At 37.2% G+C, this 19,333-nt stretch overlaps 2 protein-coding genes across 3 annotated transcripts in view; one reads left to right on the forward strand and one right to left on the reverse strand.

Annotated features, from left to right (window-relative positions):
• LOC140160748 (mitochondria-eating protein-like) overlaps nucleotides 1-4,467 on the reverse strand; it is a 100,458-nt gene extending 95,991 nt beyond the window's left edge. The window contains exon 1 of one of the 2 annotated variants that reach the window (XM_072184048.1): nucleotides 4,313-4,467. In XM_072184048.1, coding sequence (XP_072040149.1) covers nucleotides 4,313-4,399 — 87 coding nt within the window. In that variant the 5' untranslated portion in view covers nucleotides 4,400-4,467. The remainder of the gene's footprint in view (nucleotides 1-4,312) is intronic. The other variant, XM_072184047.1, reaches the window with a different exon arrangement.
• Nucleotides 4,468-4,632: 165 nt separating this feature from the next.
• On the forward strand, nucleotides 4,633-16,913 carry LOC140160749 (beta-sarcoglycan-like). Its single transcript, XM_072184049.1, is given in 8 exon segments — nucleotides 4,633-4,688; nucleotides 8,278-8,413; nucleotides 8,416-8,477; nucleotides 10,619-10,810; nucleotides 11,607-11,643; nucleotides 13,320-13,486; nucleotides 14,071-14,199; nucleotides 15,687-16,913. Coding segments are annotated over 8 exon segments (957 nt in total). The 5' UTR covers nucleotides 4,633-4,670; the 3' UTR covers nucleotides 15,903-16,913.
• The last annotated feature ends 2,420 nt before the right edge of the window (nucleotides 16,914-19,333 follow it).

The following is a 19,333-nucleotide window of genomic DNA, read 5'->3' on the forward strand; positions in this document are numbered from 1 at the left end:
CAATAGCTGTTGCATTCATTCCAAAAGGAGCTCACACAGTTATTATTAGGTGGTCTATTATGAAAATAATTTTGAAATTTTAAAATAACAAAATGGGATGTTTTACAGCTATATAGGTGGACAAGCACAAAAAAAATTTGTGTTTTTCAATTTAACAAAGTGATAATTTGTGTTCATGCCGGGTGTTCATGATTTCAAAATGCATTGAATTTGTATCCAATACTTTTTAAAAGCTGAACAAAACAGTGTAAAATCAGGGTAAAACACCAAATATGGGTTGAATATAAAAGAAAACAAATAAATTTTGGTAATATAAACCCAAATAATTTTTTGTGTTTAATCGGGTACCCGATTATCTGCCCGAAAAATGCATCAGGTACCTAAGTACAAAATTACCCTAGAATGCCAGGCTTCCTGCAAGCCAGTTTCAGCTTCATAAAGGAAATACGGTACTTGAAATTTTGGAAGTAAAAATTGGGTAAATTTACCATAATTTTGAAAAGAAATACATTTCTACCTAATTGAAAATCAAGGCCTCTCCCCCTTGTACCAGCCAAATGTGATTTCAGTTGAAAACAGATAAGTGATGCTATAATACTCAACCAGGTTTGCCAAAAGATTTCAGCCCAAATCGCGGGTCAAATAATCGAAAAGTCCCCCAATTTTTCTCTTTACCATTGGTTTCTATGGGACAGGAAACTATCTGAAGTCGCGGGAGCCAATGTTGAAAAGCCGCCCAAATTCTTGACCATTGGTTTCTATATGGGATAGGAAATTGTCAAAAGTCACAGGAAAAATCTTCAAAAGTCGCCCAATTGAGCTACCAAATCGCGGGGTTGGCAACCCTGTACTCAACTGGCCAAGCATGTTTACAGGCCACGAAGTCATCAATATCTTTGTGGCAATGTTTAACTACACAACCATTGCACAAAACATGTGAGTATTGACACTTCAGATAAGAGTTCTCTATTACATAACCTACTAGTACTAAAGCAAACTTTAAACATCATAATGAAACTAGGGGCCTACAGCATGTGTGATGGGTCAATACCTACACAAATAGAACTGTTTACCCTACAATATATATCTCTCTACATTCAAGCTTCTTTTCAGAATTTCAAACTTTGGTGTTGTCAATTGGGCTTTGAGGATTTGAATGTCCTCTTTTAAAAAAAAAAACTTCAGTACCATTATTTTCGAATAAATGATGACATCCAATGGAGAAATCAGCATTTCTTTGCAAGTACTGACCAGTATTAGTACAGCATTGAGTCCCGCATTGAGTACTGGCACTGTTGGAGACTGGAGCTTGTTTTTGTACAGTTTTTTTTATAAATCTCTAGATGTAATTAAATTTTGCCCTAAGTTAGCCTGCAAGTTTTCAAGGCTTAAAGCTTCTTAGGCGTTTCCACTTTTAAAAATATTGTTTTAATTGTTTTCAAAAAGTTGGTTTAGCTTATTTTTACATTTCCCCCTTTATCAAAGCTCTGTCCTCATTCCAAATTCATTGTACACATTAAACCTTAACCTTGTCTTATCGCCAAAGTGTTTGGCAACTGTTTAAATCCTTGATGCAAAAGTAAACCTTGACAAGGTGTCCACTTAATCATTGAAAATATGACACTATGATAAGGCCAAAAAAAATTGTTTGCGTGTCCATAGATCACTTTCACTTCAGAAGTTGGGTCGGTCGGTCGGGAAAAGTGTTTTTAAAAATCTTTTTCCTTCAAGTACCGTACGTCCGTACCGTACCAAAAGTATAATGTGAAGTACTCTTTTTTATTTGTAAAACACTCAGAGCTTAGAGCTACCATCATGACCATACGGTACCAAGTCTAACACATCCACAGTCAAGTCAAGAAGAACATGGTCAAACTTGAAAAAGAAGAACAACTTCAACAAGAAGCAACACAATTCAATTGGCAGCTCTCTTTGGTGTGAGATTTTAATACCTTGGCTCCAGGGTTCGAATTCAGTCAATTTTTTTGCATAGCTGTTTGTGCTATGCAAAACACATGTTTGCATAGCAGTTTCCAAATTTTGCATCGCAGTTATTTTGCTATGCAAAAAAATGTAGCATAGCATTTGGCGATGCAATATTTGTGTTTTGTAGCAAATCTACAACTTCTGTCATTGTCATCAAATCTCGGCTATCACTGCCGCGATGCCGCCAATATTGTATTCGCGCATCACACACATTTCCCAAACTGTACACCTTGTAGGTATGCCAGGTGAATTCAAATTTGCCATCAAACTGCATCATTTTATATACCAAATTAAAGCCCTTGAGTAAAGAAAGCCAACACTGAAAACCTTTTTTGTCATAGCACTTTCCCCCGGTGGGGTCACTCCCTGGCAGGGGGGACGCATAGGACCGTTACCACAAGTACAAATTACCCCCTTCGCAGTCAATTTCAAGGACAAATCATGAAATTTTACCCCCTTTTTTACTCCAAAACAAGGACAAAATGGTACTCTGAAACACCCCTATTTTTTAGATTCGAGGACACATAAATTGCAATTTTGACCCTATTTCAACATTTCAAGGAAGGGATTTTAGGCCTATGAATGTTTTTCTTTTTCTTTCAGTAATTAACAAGGGCATCACAGAATTCAAGTAGTACCCCTTGCATATAAATCAGAACCGAGACAATATTGATCACGGGATGAGTACAAAGTAGGAAACCAAATTTATTCCTGTGATTTTTTTATCTGGCCACGGGATCAGGAGAAAATAATAAGAACCCCTTTTTTCAATTTCGCAGACATTTGTGCAATAAAACATCCCTATTTTTCCAATTTCACGGACAATTTTGTCCGAAAAAATGCCCTAAAAATGACCCCTTTTTCCTTGATTTTGGTAACGATCGTGCGGTCAGTATTGCAAGTTGAGTGACCCCACCGGGCACTTTCCGTAGCAAAGTTTAATCTTGTCAAAGATTGACTTTCATCAAAAAGATTCTCCTAGCAAAATTCCCCAAAACAGCATAACGGGGGTGTTTCTAGATCTTAGTCTCATGACGATAGCACCTTTTTTTAATGGAACTGCTATCAAAATCTCTCTGAAATTCCATACAAGTGCGAGTCTCTCATCACCAAAAAAAATCATATATTTGGGTCAAGTGAAGTATAGACAACATATTTATGAAGGTTTCCTTCTTAAAAAGCTTCTTTTTAATTTCAATGTAAATTTGTATAAATTTCCAGGTTTAGGCCATTTTGACTGACTAACAAATGTGTTAACCGAGGTTTCCCTGTGATACCTAGTTCACCACGTAAACTTGTATGGCTCAAAATTCGGACCGCTCGCCATTAAGTTTACTGCTTTCTTTGTTTTGAAAGTTGTTGACGTTTTAACGATCCCCGATTCCCGGTCGATTATTTTAGCTGTGTCACGTCACATGCATGACGCTGGTGGGTACCAACCAAACTTCAGAAGAAAAAAAACCTCGATCGCCGATAACGATGTGATATGGGACTAACATAGGATTACACAGTGTCAGAGAGATATTTTGCCAAAATTTGACCATTTCTATTTAGCTTGGCCCTACTTTGTCTGCGTTATATGAAAAAGGACAATCTTAAGTAAGTAAATGTACAACGCTTAAATTGATGTTTTGGGAGACTGGGAGGGATCAGAACAAAAAAATGATGGAGCCTATTCTTGACTGTGTAATATTCCTTCAACCAGTTGCCGTGCGGTAACAGTCTTATACGATGGACAGATAGTATCAGTTTGTGAATGAGGACATCGTATAAGTTCCTTGTACTAGACTGATACCTACACCTTGTTGCTAGTAAAATATCAAATATATCGAAAAAATATTCGAAAAAGGGCAAATTTCTGCCCTTTCGGAGGAAGGAATATCAAAGCGAGAGATAGGAAGAAGATTGGGAATATCTGACGTGGAATTTAGCTCAAATTTATGTATAGCACTTTAGCTATTTTGGAAAAGTGCATGCCATAGGCTAGCCATGCCCATGATAGCAGTTGATGGAAATTGCATCGCATTTTGCGATGCGATACCGTCGAATTCGACCGCTGCTTGGCTCCCACATGCCCACCTTGGCTACTGAATGCGTGAGTGTCACGTCCAGTGCATGACAGTTGACAGCCCTGGCAGTGGCAATGCACTGCCCCAGGCCAGGGCTGCATGCATTGGCCAGCCATGCCAGCCAATGCAGCGTCCTCTTGCCATGGTAACAAAATGGACGGTAAAAACGTAAAGATATGAAAATACAGCAAACACATCAACAAAAGCATGTCAGGATTTTTCATAAATACTGCAATAATCTGATCTATTTGTCTTACAAGATAACTGTCGTTCCATCGCTCTAACTTCTCCTGTAGTAAGGAAAAAGACCCTGTTTTAACCAATCTTCTTAGCGATTCGGCCATCGTTTCTGCTGCAGAGCAATCCGAGCGGAAGAAGCAGACGCCACGCCACGCACGCGCAGAAAACAAGTGTCACGAAAACCTCATCTACCAATTAGTGAAAAAATAAGGAGCTCAATACAACGGCATGCGTCAAATTAGAACTTTACATTGTTTATGAGGTTGTCCCTGGATGACAGGTCTGGTACGTGGCTGACATTACTACTCTGTTACTGCGTGTACTAAATGATTATAGTATGTCAGAATAACAATAATTGTTTACTTCCCAAGAAAAATGGCGTCTGATTTTGAGGTAAGGAACGAAAGTACAAGTAAAATGTATTGAAAAGCACATGGTTATTTGAAGTGCACTGCTTTAATTACACTTATCTGGTCGCTAAAAAGGTGCTATTCTAATAACGTGTTTATCGTAAAGATTTATTGTTGGGTTTGTGAATAGTGTATTGTTAAAATTTAAGCTGACCAACTTCATCATATTGATATTCATGTACTTTTACACATGTTGCTTAAACTTAAATTACACATTAACCCATTATACCATTCAGGAAATTACTTCAGAGGTGTCCGTCTGCCTTGTCTGATTATTGTGTTAAAAGAACAAGGTCACGCGTTGCTACGCAGCTTGATTGACCAGCAAATGAGGTGCCGATGACGATGTTAGGGACAGGCATAAAAATTTCAAATTAATTCTATTAACATGAATTGATGTTTATTGGAAGAGAGAACTTCTCAGAAACAATTTGACACCAAAACCAATCTTCTACTGTATTGCTAGGTGAAGTTATGACGAAATTACTGTCGGAACATTGGGCCATTTTCTCTGATAAGACTTACCATAGGAGTGCATGGGGGACTTGATAATTTTTGTGCCCCCCTGTCAATTTTTTGTTTTCACTGTAATTTAATCTAATTTTTGTTGAATATTATGTATGTTATCATTTTCAACACATCTGTGAAATTTTGTATGAAAATTCAAATTAAAAGGTGGTAAAAAAGTGATTTTTGTGCTAATTTTGGTCAAATTTTGCCATTTTTCGGCCATTTTAGGCAAAAACAATGGTTTTTCCCAAGCGATAACAAAAAAGTGCTTTCTCCCAGCAAATAAGTAAACTGGAATTGTTATGTGAAAAGGATGAAAGTTTTTGTCAAACCATGTTTCCTTTTGTCAGAAGATGAATTTTGGGTCAAAATAGAATTTTTTCCCAAAAATGCCCCTTTTTGACCCCTTTTTTGACCAAAACGGTGATTTTCATCAAGGCATATCTCACAGAAAAAAATATTCAAAAGTGAAGTCAATGTTGCATTCTGCTTCCTAAAGCATTGAATCTGTTGTCAATGCAAACTAGAGCATCTGAAACAGATTAATTTTGGTTTTATTCATCATTTTCTCCAAAAATGGTGTTTTCAGTGGCACAAAATGGCACAGATTTACATAGGGCTTTATTATCAAGTAAAATAAATAGCGCCCTCACTCAGATTTGCCTGTCCCTAACGATGTGATGAATGATGACATGATTCAAATTTCAATTAGCCAATCAGAATCCCACTTCCGTATACACCCTAATTAAAACTGCGCCAAATTTACGACCGCTGAAGTTCTGTGCTGAAAACTTAGTGCCGTACTATTACGCTGCCTTTCGTATTCGCAGAGGAGGACAATTTCGACCTCCTCATTTGTTTTAACAGAGAGGTAGACAAAGGGCCTGTCAAAACTGTTCCGCTTGTCCAAATACTCAAGTATCATAAGGATGGTCCACAATAGAGTGATTCGTGAATGCAACATGAATAGGGGATTAAAAAAGTGTGAAGTAGGACCATGTGCTTCTTTTGTCCAATTTGGCATCAACATTTCGAATGGAAACAGTTCAGACCCAGAACATGATCATGTCAGAAATTAATATTTTGTTCTGTTCTTGAAGAGGTTCATTAGGTTTTCAAGTAGAAACTCAAATGCAATATTTCATCTTGACAAAACCAATTTGTTTTACTGACCTGACAGTTTCGACCATCTTGGACGATGGTCATCTTCAGAGTGATGTTTTTTTCGACTTCTGTACACCAACAGAGGCGCACCAGCGCCTCAGAAGTGGGTCGTACATGACTAAGGTAATGGGCCCCTCGTCTCTGTTCATGGTGTTCGGTGCTCTCTTCCTTATCCAGATTGCTTCACGGATACTGGCGGGCTCCCAATTACATTCTTTCTCGAGGACTTGGGCATCTTTCCAATTGATAATATGATTTTGTTGTGCGGCGTGGTCCGCAATCGCTGATTTGGACTGTTCACTGACCGATTGTTTCCTTGTTTGTCGAGTAAAAGTTCCTTTACTACGCGCTACTTTCTCTGTCTCTTTCTTATGCTCGTTCAATCTTGTTTGAGCGCCCAGTTTCTCCTACATAAGTACTGTCACAATTTGCACAGGGGATTTCATAAATGCGCTCCGTGGTAGTCCTGGAGTCTCTTTTGTCCTTTGGATGAACCAACATTTTTCTTAATGTGGTGTAGGGACGTACCGCAGTAGCTATGCCATGTTTTCTAAAAATACGAGTGGCTGTCTCCGTCATTTTTTCAACATTATAAGTCCTTTGCTTTTTTCTGTGGAGTTCTTGTTCTTACTGGGCTTTGTTGCCTGTTGTTTACTCTCCATCTTGCGTTTGACATGATTAATAGTCCACTCGGGATAGCCACATTGTTTAAGTGTGTGCTTGATTTTGCCTTCTTCATGATCTTTGTCCTTCTTTTCAGATATAACACTATTCATTCTGTCCAATAATGTGCGGATCACGCCCAACTTGTGGTGAATAGGGTGATGTGAAGCAAAATTTAAATACTGGTCTGTGTGTGCAGCTTTCCTGTAGACCAGTAGCTTGACCGAACCATCGGGTTTGCGCACAATCAAAGTTTTTATTTGTTATTTGTTTTTATTTTGTTCTGGGTCTGATTATTCAGACTACTGAAAACTATGGTCCGTTTAATCAGTCCCAGAACAAAATATTCATTTATTGACATAATCGTGTTCTGGAATCTGGGCATGCTGGGTCTGAACTGTTTCCATTGAAAATCTTGATGGCAAATTTGACAAAAGAAGCACATGGTGCTACTTCACAGCTTTTTTGACAAAAGAAGCACATGGTGCTACTTCACAGCATTTTAATCCCCTATTCATGAATCACTCTATCACTCTATTGTGGACCACCCTTCTTATACTTGAGTGTTTGGACAACTGGAACAGTTTTGACAGGTCTTTTGTCTACCTCTCTGTTTGTAAACAGACGAGGAATAATACACGCTAAATCGCAGCAACACATACATGTAGCTACTTGTATACAGCCATTCTTCTGTGATCGGCTGTCTACTACAGTGTCGCTATAATTCACTAGTGAATGTTGTCGGTTTTCACTCATTGTTCATAATGTGACCTGTACACCAAATACAGCCCCCGAAATTAAATGGTCTACTTTTAGCGGACCTCAACTCCGTTTTAGGGATAGTAAAAAATGTGATCCCCCAACCCTTTGCTTACCTTTGGATGAATTTGTAGAAGTCTGTAAAATGCCTGGTACAAACATAGAAATGGCCACATTGCTTCAGTCCCATTAATGAATATTTCTTCCGTACTCCAATTGTTCCAAGCGTGGATGTCACATTGTATTTTATGATAGTCTCCTTCACAATCACAGCTAGTTTGTGTCGGTCTGACGCTCATCGATCCTAACAAACACGAGATAGCCACATACAGTCTGGCCTGAGACTAATTTTTTTGAATGAACTAATTTTATAACTTGTGACCCTTTTCAAGAGTCCTACGCATGCACGACAGAGTTCTTATCGCGTTATGTTACTTGTAAATGTTTTCATGCATGTTTTTGTTGGACTGTTACAGGGTGCTAATGGAGGCCTTTCAATGCTAGAGAAGTCATTAGAGAGAAGAAGAGTAAATAAAGAACACAACAGCAACTTCCGTGCTGGGCATGTACCCATCAACGAAGAACACTTGCACAAGACTGGCCTCAGAGGTCGTAAAGGTTCTTTGCATACGTAATATTAGCATTGGTTTTCATCGCTGCAGTAGTTAATCTATTGGTAAGTTGAAGTGTTTTACAATTCGTAATTGATTCAAATCCTAGTATATTAAATGCTCAAATTCATCAAATAGGCCAATCAATAATTCTTTTTAATAAAAGACTGGTGATATTCTTCCAGAAATTGAAATACTTCCATTATATGCTACTCAGAATATATGTTCTCTTTCAGCCTTTTGTGCAAAGGCAGACTAAATTAGTATAGACATGTGAGTTGTGGCACAAGTTTAGAATTTTGTAATAGCGCTATTGATAAAGGTTGATTAATTTTCTACTTGATATATGTATGGATTAATTACAAGGTAATAAATAAAAAGGGTGCATTACATGTACATAAGGATCACAGTTAGCATCATACCCAGGGTGTCATCTATTTCTGTCAGGGCTAGCAGAGTTTGAGTGCCAGGTAGCAACTTACAGAAACTAGATATTTCTGCAAGATTTTACCAATACTGGATCATGCTTATAGGATAACTTCAGTTAGATGTATGTTCTTTGAATTTGAGTGGTAGGCTCCAGCAGTGATATGGCCATGCGTCGTGAACTCGCCGACTTTGCGTCACACCTTAATTTTTCTGTCACAATGCACCTTTTTTGGTATAAATTGTCATATCTGGAAATCTATACACCCTATGATAGCAAAAGTATACATTTTTGGAAAGCTATTGGTCCAAGGAATCTAAAAATGGAATCAGAATTTAGTGTAGGGTATAATGTGAAAAGAAATAATGTAAAAAATGCAAGCCCATTTTATATTTTTGCTGAAGCTTACTTGGGGTACTGGTTTTCATTCATGTGTACCCCTCCATCAATTCTTAATGCAGTTTTGAAATGTTCAGACCATTAGCTTTCTGATGATATAGGGCTTTATGATAGTAAACCAATGTGTATTTCAGAAAATGGCTGGTGGAATTTTATACCTATTCAACCCATCAGTCTAATACATTTTGAAAAATATTTTCTTAGGGTAACACCCTACACTAATTTCAAGTGCATTTTTGGATTCCTTGAGCCAAGAGCTTTCCAAAATGTATACATTACTTTTGCTATCCTAGGGGGTATACTTTTAAAAATACAGCGATGGTAATCTCTAGCAGTATATTGCGCTTGAAAATTTGGGTTTACTGTGTAGAGCATAGGGACAAATTTGTATGTCATGTGACTTACCTGTGACTACCAGTCCTCTCATTTTCTTTTAAGAAAGTTAAGGTATTTAAATGTTTACATGGACAACTAAGCTATCTTTTGATACCAATTTTATAGTAATAGGACATATTTGAAGTACATAATGAACAATTTTACAATTGTGTGCACTTAAAATACAAACTACCCATAGAGTTTGTACATGAGTGCACCGCTGCCACATGCACCGCTGCCACCACCACCCCTGACTTGGTCAATTGGATTGGGTGCCATTCTGCCAATGTTCAAGATATCTTAATGAAACTGTCCATAGTTACTAATCAATATCCTAGCCTTCATTTGATACCAAATTTACTGTCATACCTATATTTCTTCCAAAGATACACTCAAAAAACAAAATGATCACAGTGAAAAGTGTGACGCCACCACCCTTTTTGGGTGTTGAGTTCAAAACGCATGGCCATATATATAACGTTTTATGGCGGGCTCCAGAAGTGAGTGGCTCCAGGCTTTACCGTTTGAGGCGAGCTCTCCCTCTCGCTCGCCACTGCTCACCCAAACTCGATTCCTAGTGAGCGATTTTCCACTTGCCAATCTCCCAAAATCAGCCATCAGATCATCAAATTCAGCATTTAATTGATTCTGTGCCCCCTCCAAGCGGAGAAAGTCACAAATTTTAGCATTTCAACATGAATACCAAATAAGACTGAAGCTTTACTTAATTATACCCTAATGTGTGGTATTTGTTCAAATTCAACCACTCGACTAGTATCATGCTAGGGAGTGATAACCACTTGCCTTTAAAATCTAGACGGCAAGACCAGTGGCTGCATCACCCACTATTTGCTGTGCAGGTCCATTATTTATATTGGCTTTGTGTATGAATTGAAATTTACAATGTACACAATGAGTTGGTTCATACCTGGTATGGCCATTGACAGGAGGATACAATGTATTGACATGAAATTATCAACATGCCTTACTTTGTATATTTTCCAGATGACAATAGGGATAATGCTTGTGCTAAATATAAACTGGGATGGGCTTCAACCTATGACCTTTCTAAGTAATGGCCTGTTACGATTCAATGATCCAGTTGACATAGATGCCATTTACACGACACCTGGACAAATCGGTGGTTATAAAGCACAAGATTTGGTTCTCAGTGCAACAGAAGGCTCATCTTCATCCGTAAGTAAAACTTGTTTTTATCAGGACGTGTTCATTCTCTGGAACATTTTCATGTTTTGCCCATTTTTTACCAAAAATCTTTTGCACCAAATCCCCTTTTCCACTGCTTCAAATTTGTATGATATGGTCCAAGAGTGAACACTTGTGTCAGATGACTTTAAAAAATATATTTCTTTGTCTGGTTTGACAAAATTGAGATCATTTTAAATATTTGTAAAACAGAAAATGAATCCAAGCTTTAAAGGGACAACCAGCCAGTTATGTTTCAAGGAAGTTGGTCCGATCAACTAGCTCCTCGCTGCATTTTCTGCATAAAAATTTAGATTTTGGTATTGATGGAAAGTCCATATTTTTCTTATAGAGGTTGTACATATGACATATCATACCGTAAATATGGCACACTACTCAAATGCATTCAACAAAAGCATGATTGCAATCTACCGCGACAGTTCGTCTTACACACATAACAAATGGACTACAATCAAATAGGTTGATGACAACATTTGATTGAATGGACTGCACTGCGCCATGATTATGGTGAAGAACACCGGTTCAAATCCTTTGTTTGGAGTCAATCAACGCACAACCTCTATTGACACTCTGAAATATTAGGGCTGAAAGATGTTTAGTTCATTCATTTTTATTTCATTCAAATATAAAATATAACAGCACAACAATTAAACACATACATTAGTTTGGATAGTTTGGATTTTGGATTCATAAAACAGGTGAAAGTTACCATGTTTTTTAATATATGACTGACTGCATGTGACTCATATTTGCATTCTTCTTTCAGATTCAACTGCAGAATACAGCTCGATCTGGTTCATCAGGTTAGTACCAAAATAATTCTTGAATTCATTATGGAACTGGACAATATTGTTAAGGGTTGTTTTTCTGAATGTATTTATCAATTAAAAGTTTAAAGGTTAATTGATCTAAACAACTATTCTACGTAAGTCAATAAGTGTGAAAGATTTTTTCTCCACAAGGTTTTATGGGGACAAAACATTGAATTTAGACTGTACCCATTATACGGCAATGCTCATATATACACATGTCCTTTCATACTTTTGTAGACAAATCTGGTAGTTAGCAGCCATGGGCCTCCTGCACACCGACATCACCTGGCTAATAATTATTTGGTGCAGCAGAGACATTAAAATGAATACACGGGATCGATACACGTGAATTGCTATGCACGATTTTGATATCAGACGAAAATCTTCGGTTACTGGGTTAGAAAATGATGAATATCTCCCGTAAATGAATTTTTCACAAGAAACCAGATGTGGTCTCATACACTTGAAAATACGTGTTGAACAGATATTATAGTCGTTAGCGTGCGCTTTGAAAATTGGCCGTCCGCTTGGAACTCAAAATTTGACCAAAACTCTCAATTTTATATATGCGTTGGTCCATGGACTACAGCGCAGCAGCAGGCTATAGCGGCACTCACTCAAGTGGAGACAGTATAACCATTGACCGCAATGTCGTATACAAGCTTGCTCACACAGCGAGAAATCAATTACCCGTCTATTGTCAGTAGCCTTAGTCAGGTCACTTCGCTAATAATATGCATCTCATAAGGTCCGAATAAAATGGCCATCGGTGGCTGTGGATTCAACCTACCATGGCGATTTCTACTATGAAGATATCGGGGCGATGTCACTGTGTCCTGCGGTGTACCACACTAACCACAATTAGGGGTACATGCAGTACAGCATAGTATACATGTAGTTATTAGATAATCCACACATTGATTGCAAAAATTTCCAATGTCCTATACAAAATCAATAGCAGTACCACGGTAATGGATTCTCTTGTTCTCTTAAACTTAGATTGCGAGAATCAAAATTGATTCTCCTAGATTCATGCCTATTCCGCACACAGTGAGTTGATTCTCTTGATTCTGGCAAGATGAGTTTGTGAAAATCAATTTTGATCCAAAGTGAAATTCCACCTGTGGTGTATAATGGGCAAATCCACACAGGGTACGAGATCCGCATCAATACGCACTCTTAAGATGTGTACCGATGTGAACTTCTCTTGTGCACACAGACTGCATCGTACCATGAAGTGCTCTACACAACACACACAACATCGCATCCTGAAAGCCCACATGCACTGTAATGCACTTACAAGAAACATGCTACAGAAGGGAATCCGAGTGCCGTGGAGATAGTCACAATATTATTAGTGCGGATCCCGGAAGTGCATATTGATGTGGATCTCTCTTCCATATGGAGTATGAAACCATAATGATATGATCCAACCACACCAAAGCATGCAATCCTCAACTTGCCTAGTATCCTGTGTTTTTTTTAAAATCCTTATTGTAGCAAAAAGTGACAAGCTTTTTGTATTGTCATTTTTTCAATGTATTTAATAGTTACGGCCATATCCCTTGTTGCCTTTTGATAAAATCATGTCACATTATATTCTCCCCCAAAAGTATTTCAACTTTCTTAGCTAAATTGGCTTTATTTATGGCAATGTTGCTTTTCAGTGAAAGTAAGTGGTGATGAAACTGTGTTGGTATCATCTCATGGGTTTGAAGTGTATCATCCTGAGACAGGCAAAAGTATCTTCAAGGTGCCCGGTGTTAGAGAAGAAATGAAAGCACCACCTGGAGAGTATAAAACATTGAAAGCATCGGCTGTCATTGCACCTGGGGTAAGTTGCATATAATTTTTTCCAAGGTTCCTTTGACAATACACACCTACACATATGTACACATAAACACATGCACAATCATAACTTGCACTTTTGTTATTACTTTCCATTTCAAGACTACGACAAGGAGGTAATGATAGAAAGAAAACATAGCAAGTGTTAGAAAGAACTGTAAAGAGCAAGAGTAGAAATGAGAACAACCCAGTGGCATAACCAGCACTTTTTCAGAGGGTGGGCAAAGGGGGAAGCAAGACAAATTTGAAGGGGGAAAAAGTACAAAAATAGGCCTACAAATCTTAAATATCGGGGCGACCATCATCCCACAGGTAGGGGGGAAGACTTTTTACAGGGGAGGCAGCTACGCCACTGGAACAACCATATTGGTCGACATAAATTTGTAGATTAGGTGAAAGATTGTTCCACTGCATTGGTGATTTGACAGCACCTGGTGACCCTCCTTGAGCTTATTTTGTGCTTGCTTTCTTTCATTTTTGACTAAAGCATTTGACTGTCATATTGTAACCAATGTCCATTGACAATCTAATATTATTTCATTCTTCATGCTTACATTATTACGCTAACAGGTACAGAGTGATACAGGTCAAGACTTGATGATAGACTCAGATCAAACAGTAACTCTACAAGGAAATGAAGGTCTAGACTTGAGGAGTAAACAGATAGATATGCAAGCTGATATCATAGAACTCAGACCTGTAAGTAACTACTATAATATGTGACCATCCATGACAAATCTAGTGTAAAGTCGCACTTTTGAGTATCTTAGGTTATTAAACAGTTGAAATCTCCATTAAACAAGCTTTAAAATTGATAAATTATATGTGACATGATCAAGGGGAATGAGTCACATGTCGACCCTGGTCAAAAATGAGTTTTACACGTTTCTAAAACAGACATTTAGAGCTTTCAGAAACTGAAAACTCCATGTTGATACAACTTTTCTTTGTGAAGTTATGTCAATTTATCAAAAAAAGAATTTTAACACTTTCTTAGCTAATATCTCAAAATCAATATTAGCGACATCCAACTCATTCCCTGTGATCATGTCACATATCGGTTGAGCCCTAATTTCTGCATTGCTTATTGGTCCATATCTCTGAATAAGCACTGGCAACTTTACACTGGGTTTGTGGTGGATGGTCACATAATCATTGTCAAACAGAGCTTGTTTGGGGATACGGTCCATTGAACCTCTCGAAAAAATAATAGAAAAAGGATTTCTCCAACTGTTCAAACAAGAACGGAGACAATGTAATATATCAATGGAAAACTTATTTTTAGAAAAAGTTGCCTCTCCAATCTTAAAGAGTGATAATGCCGACAGTACAGCCCATTTGTGGTGGACGATCACATATTGATATTATTAACTACAGAAAGCTATCAATATGATGAGATCAAGTAAACTTGCTTACCGGGCAAAATCAACATCATATGTTGTACCGGTACTACACATAGTGATATACCTCTCCACTATGGTGCAGCTGCATGCCAAATATAGAAAACAATGCAAGTACGGTATAATGAGGGTGCAGTAATTGGTTTTGATTACGCATTGCCTTTTCAACAATGACACCTCATTTGTGACGATAACTTATGGAAAACTTGATTATAGTTTTATATTTAAAAAAAGTAATGCCATGGTTGATATACTGGTGGGCAGGTTGTAAAACACAGTAACTGGTCCAAGCTGAAACAGCAGACAAGTTGATAAAAAAGGCCCTGCTTTTTGTGCCAGTATGATATCCAAGCTAAAAGCCAAGTTTCGTCAGACCGGAGATGTCAAAGACAAACCCAGAAGTGCAACGGCTGCAGAAGGACCGGTACATTAGGCTGGCAGCACTTCGAAACTGTTTTTAATGAAACAGTGTGATATTCCTTACTCATGTTTACTGATGCAAATGGCGCAGACAATGGCAGATTTGGCACATTTTGTTTGAGACCTCCTTGTCTTTCAAAAACAGTTACTCAACCATGGAATAAGATATGGTCACAAATTTGGTGTCATTTTTGACAGGAAGGAAAATGTTTGTATTGATATAAACCAATGTGGAAATAGATATCAAATATTTCTGATATAAAGCCGTTTTGGAAAGTTTCCAAACTTTTTTTGAGGAGTTTATATTACTGATTGTTTAGATCTTTACCCTTGATGCTTTATTCTCTCAATTGTTTCTCAATACAGCAAGGTAACTTGGTGCTACAAGGAGGAGCAGACCATGGTATTTATATCAACACAACATTACTAGACAAATCTACTGGTAGTACAACAAACAATCCAACAGCAACCACCTATAAACTATGTGTGTGTGAGACATCAGGACTGGTCTTCAGAGTACCAGCAGTTGGACTCTACCCATGTGCTAATCTAGATGCAGCTCAGAATCCATGCTTGTTATGATCTTGTATTAGGTGCTAAATGTGACCCATCACATCGAAACAGACCATCTCGCGGCAGAAATGAAAATGGAGATTTAAACAGTAGGATAAATTGCTGCTTTTTAGCTTGAAAATGGCACCTTACTTGTTGAAATCAGATACAGTAAAAATGTTTTATGAGGCAAAATAAGCTCAGAATTCTTTTTATTTTCTTTATATTTTTCCATCTTCTTTCATTGTTATCTGTCAATGAAGCTTGCCGCAAAGTGGTCTGTTTCGATGTGATGGGTCACAAATGTGGTTGTCAAAGGGCCAGTATATAGGTCAACTTTTGTGTGCGTTTTGCCATTGCTACTGCAGTTATAATATGATGCCGCCACAAAATATTGTGAGGAAGAACAAAATCCTTGAACAAAGCTAGACATTAGAATGGTATATCACAGCCGACAACCAAAAATACCCAGCAGAGTACTCAAAATGCGGCAGTTGCAGCAATGGAAAAATGCTCACAAAAATGTTACAACTTTATAATTAAAATAAACATATTCTTGTGACTTCCGCCTAGGTATTTTGTATGAATAGTTATATATAGATTCTATGAAAACTATAAAAAAAGTGAGAACCATATCATGAACATATCAATATCAACCTCCCTCAACATACACTGCAAGATTCCTATTGTGACACCTAGGTTTCATTATCATTGAGGTATAGGACTTTTTATTTTTTCGGAGAAGAGCAGGTAGGGCAACTACTTGATTATATTTCTACATGTTCATACTACATACTCTGAAAATTGTAGAAAATTCACATGTGTCTGTTTTTTAAAAATCACATTTTTGTTTCTAAAATAGGGATTATTTATAGCGCCCTCAATGGGCACTCTCTCCATAGGGCTACATGTAAAGACCAGTTATAGACAAATGGCCCTAAAATAAAACGGACTCGTTCATTTTTCTTCAAATTTTGCATATGATGTAGCTCTTCTAATTCATTTATAAAATGTCCGCCCCAGACCAAGGTGTGACCGCCTGCAGAGTTTAAATGCTGCTACTTTACAGGACCCACCAGGGTGGTAATGCACTAGTACTACACTGGTACTGCACTGTACTTGGCAACGGTGTACCTGTGCAGGCAGGCCTAATAGGAATCTTGTAGTGTAGTCAATCAATCTCTCTTGGCACCCTCTGTAGTTTACTTTTGAGAGACATTAAAAACATTCCCTTGTCAATAGTTAATGCCAACCTCAGCTGTATAACTGTACTTGCAGTGATGAATTGTTCCTTTCCTAAATATATTAGAGAAAACAGTAGGTAAATAAAAAACAAAATATTGTTTCCATATATGCTATTCATAGATCATAATATGATGTGTCATGTCAAAAGGAGACACTTTTGGGCAGATTATCAATTTTGAGGTTTTTACATATCTTAAATAGAGAGATATTTTCCTGCACCACACCGTTTTCCCCAATGAAATCGGACATTCCTAAGGTAAGTTATGGTATTATAAAATTGGAAATTGAGATATCGGCCTTTAAAAATATTATTGACAATGTTGAGAGTAGGAATTACCTTGAAAAATGTCTCAAAACATACCAGATGCCAGGTATATTCCGGTCTGAAACTATCAGACAATATTTTAAACATTAATAACATCACAAATTTGCAACAAACTCAAATTGTGAAAAAATCATCCCCAGGCAGATTTTTGGCTATTTCTCCATTTACGATCCTGCCCAAAAGTGTCTCCTTTTGACATGACACGTCACATATATGTTTAATGCGGAATTCATGATGATGTGTATGTCTCAAAATTCCTTGTTCTAAATTTTGAAGCGTAGTGTGCAAATTGACAAATACATTGTTCCATATTGGCTATGAAATGGAATAATCTATTTTTCATTTCAAGATGGTATATCATAGGCATGCTTATATGCTTGTAATAAATCTTTATACCATTAATATTGTATATCATGACAAATAAGTGCCAAAATAGATTAAGGAATGGAATCCCTATTGTGAAAATGTATTGTACATAATGTGTATCAAAGAGGTTTTTATAATGATGTGCAATATAAAGTTAAAACTATTTATGTGCTATAAAATTTGTGATAATAAGGTCAGTCGTTTTGTAAGTATTATGTTTTTCATGTTTATAAACATTTAAGACCCAGTGCAATATATTATTGTTTCATCTATAATTAAAGTTTGTTATCATGTATTTGTACTTTTGAGATAGATTTATTACCCTAGATCAACAATCAACAATATTTAAAAAAATATTGTCCATATAAAGGCATTAATGTGGTAAATACTGTGGCATGTGTCTTACTTGTGTGTCAAGACCAATACCAATACATGAAGTAAATATTAGTGATTGTAGTGGTGATTTTAATAGAAACAAATGCATCACATTGTCAATTTTACTCAATTTAGTAATAATAAATCTTTGATAACCATACTTATATGTTCATCCCATCAAGATCTCAAATAATGTCATATCGCTTTGCAATTTGCACTCTCCAGTGTTGCAATATAACTTTCGAAGTAAGGTGCAAAGTTGCAATACAACTTATTAAACAAGAAACATGCTATTGAGTATTGCCCCCTAATACTACCAATTTCAAACAGCATTTTACATAAAGTAGGATGAAATTAGGAACACAAGTTTGAAAAATTATTTCAGCACTTGATCCCACACATACAATAGTTTCCTGATAGTTAACAAATGCATTCGTAAGTGCTTGTGAAGTATGTTTGCCTTTTAGCTGAAAATTATCAAAGTGGCAATTTGACATGCAGATGGGAGGGATGTGTTTTTAAGCCAGTGCAACAGCCTAGGCAACATTTTCATTGTGCTTGTAAAATTAATTGTACTTGACAGATGTTTGTAAATGATCAAATGATCAGGTATGCTGCTACAGGAAGATGTTTGGTGCTTACCCGGGGCACTCCAACTTTGTAGGTGACGCGTATGTAGGGCTGTTAAGACACCCTTTTTCAGCATCGCTGTCACCCATAGACCCCATATTTTTTTACGAACACATGCTCTGTCACCTGAAGACACCCTATTTTTCCATTTGATTTGTCACCCAAAGACCCTTACAAGTTCAATTTGAACAGCAACTTTCATATATCACTGATTTTGTTACTTATTTTGAAAAAACAAAGAAATTTGAAGCCATTTAGAACTAGAAATTCAATTTTCGAGGTTTCTGTGGCGCTGTTTCGGTTCTCACCCAAAGATCCCATTTAAAAAAAGGTCATGTTCTCACCACAGACCCTAGAAAAGAGGGTCTGTGTTCTCACCCAATGACCCCATATTTTTTACATTTTGCTCTCACTGAATGCCAAAAATCATGCTCTCACCCAATGACCCCATATTTTGTACATTTTACTCTCACCGAATGCCCCTTAGTGCGAAAGTGCCAGCCCTACACCTATATCCATT

Source organism: Amphiura filiformis, chromosome 9 (genome assembly GCF_039555335.1).
Source record: "Amphiura filiformis chromosome 9, Afil_fr2py, whole genome shotgun sequence".
Taxonomy (NCBI): Eukaryota; Metazoa; Echinodermata; class Ophiuroidea; order Amphilepidida; family Amphiuridae; genus Amphiura; species Amphiura filiformis.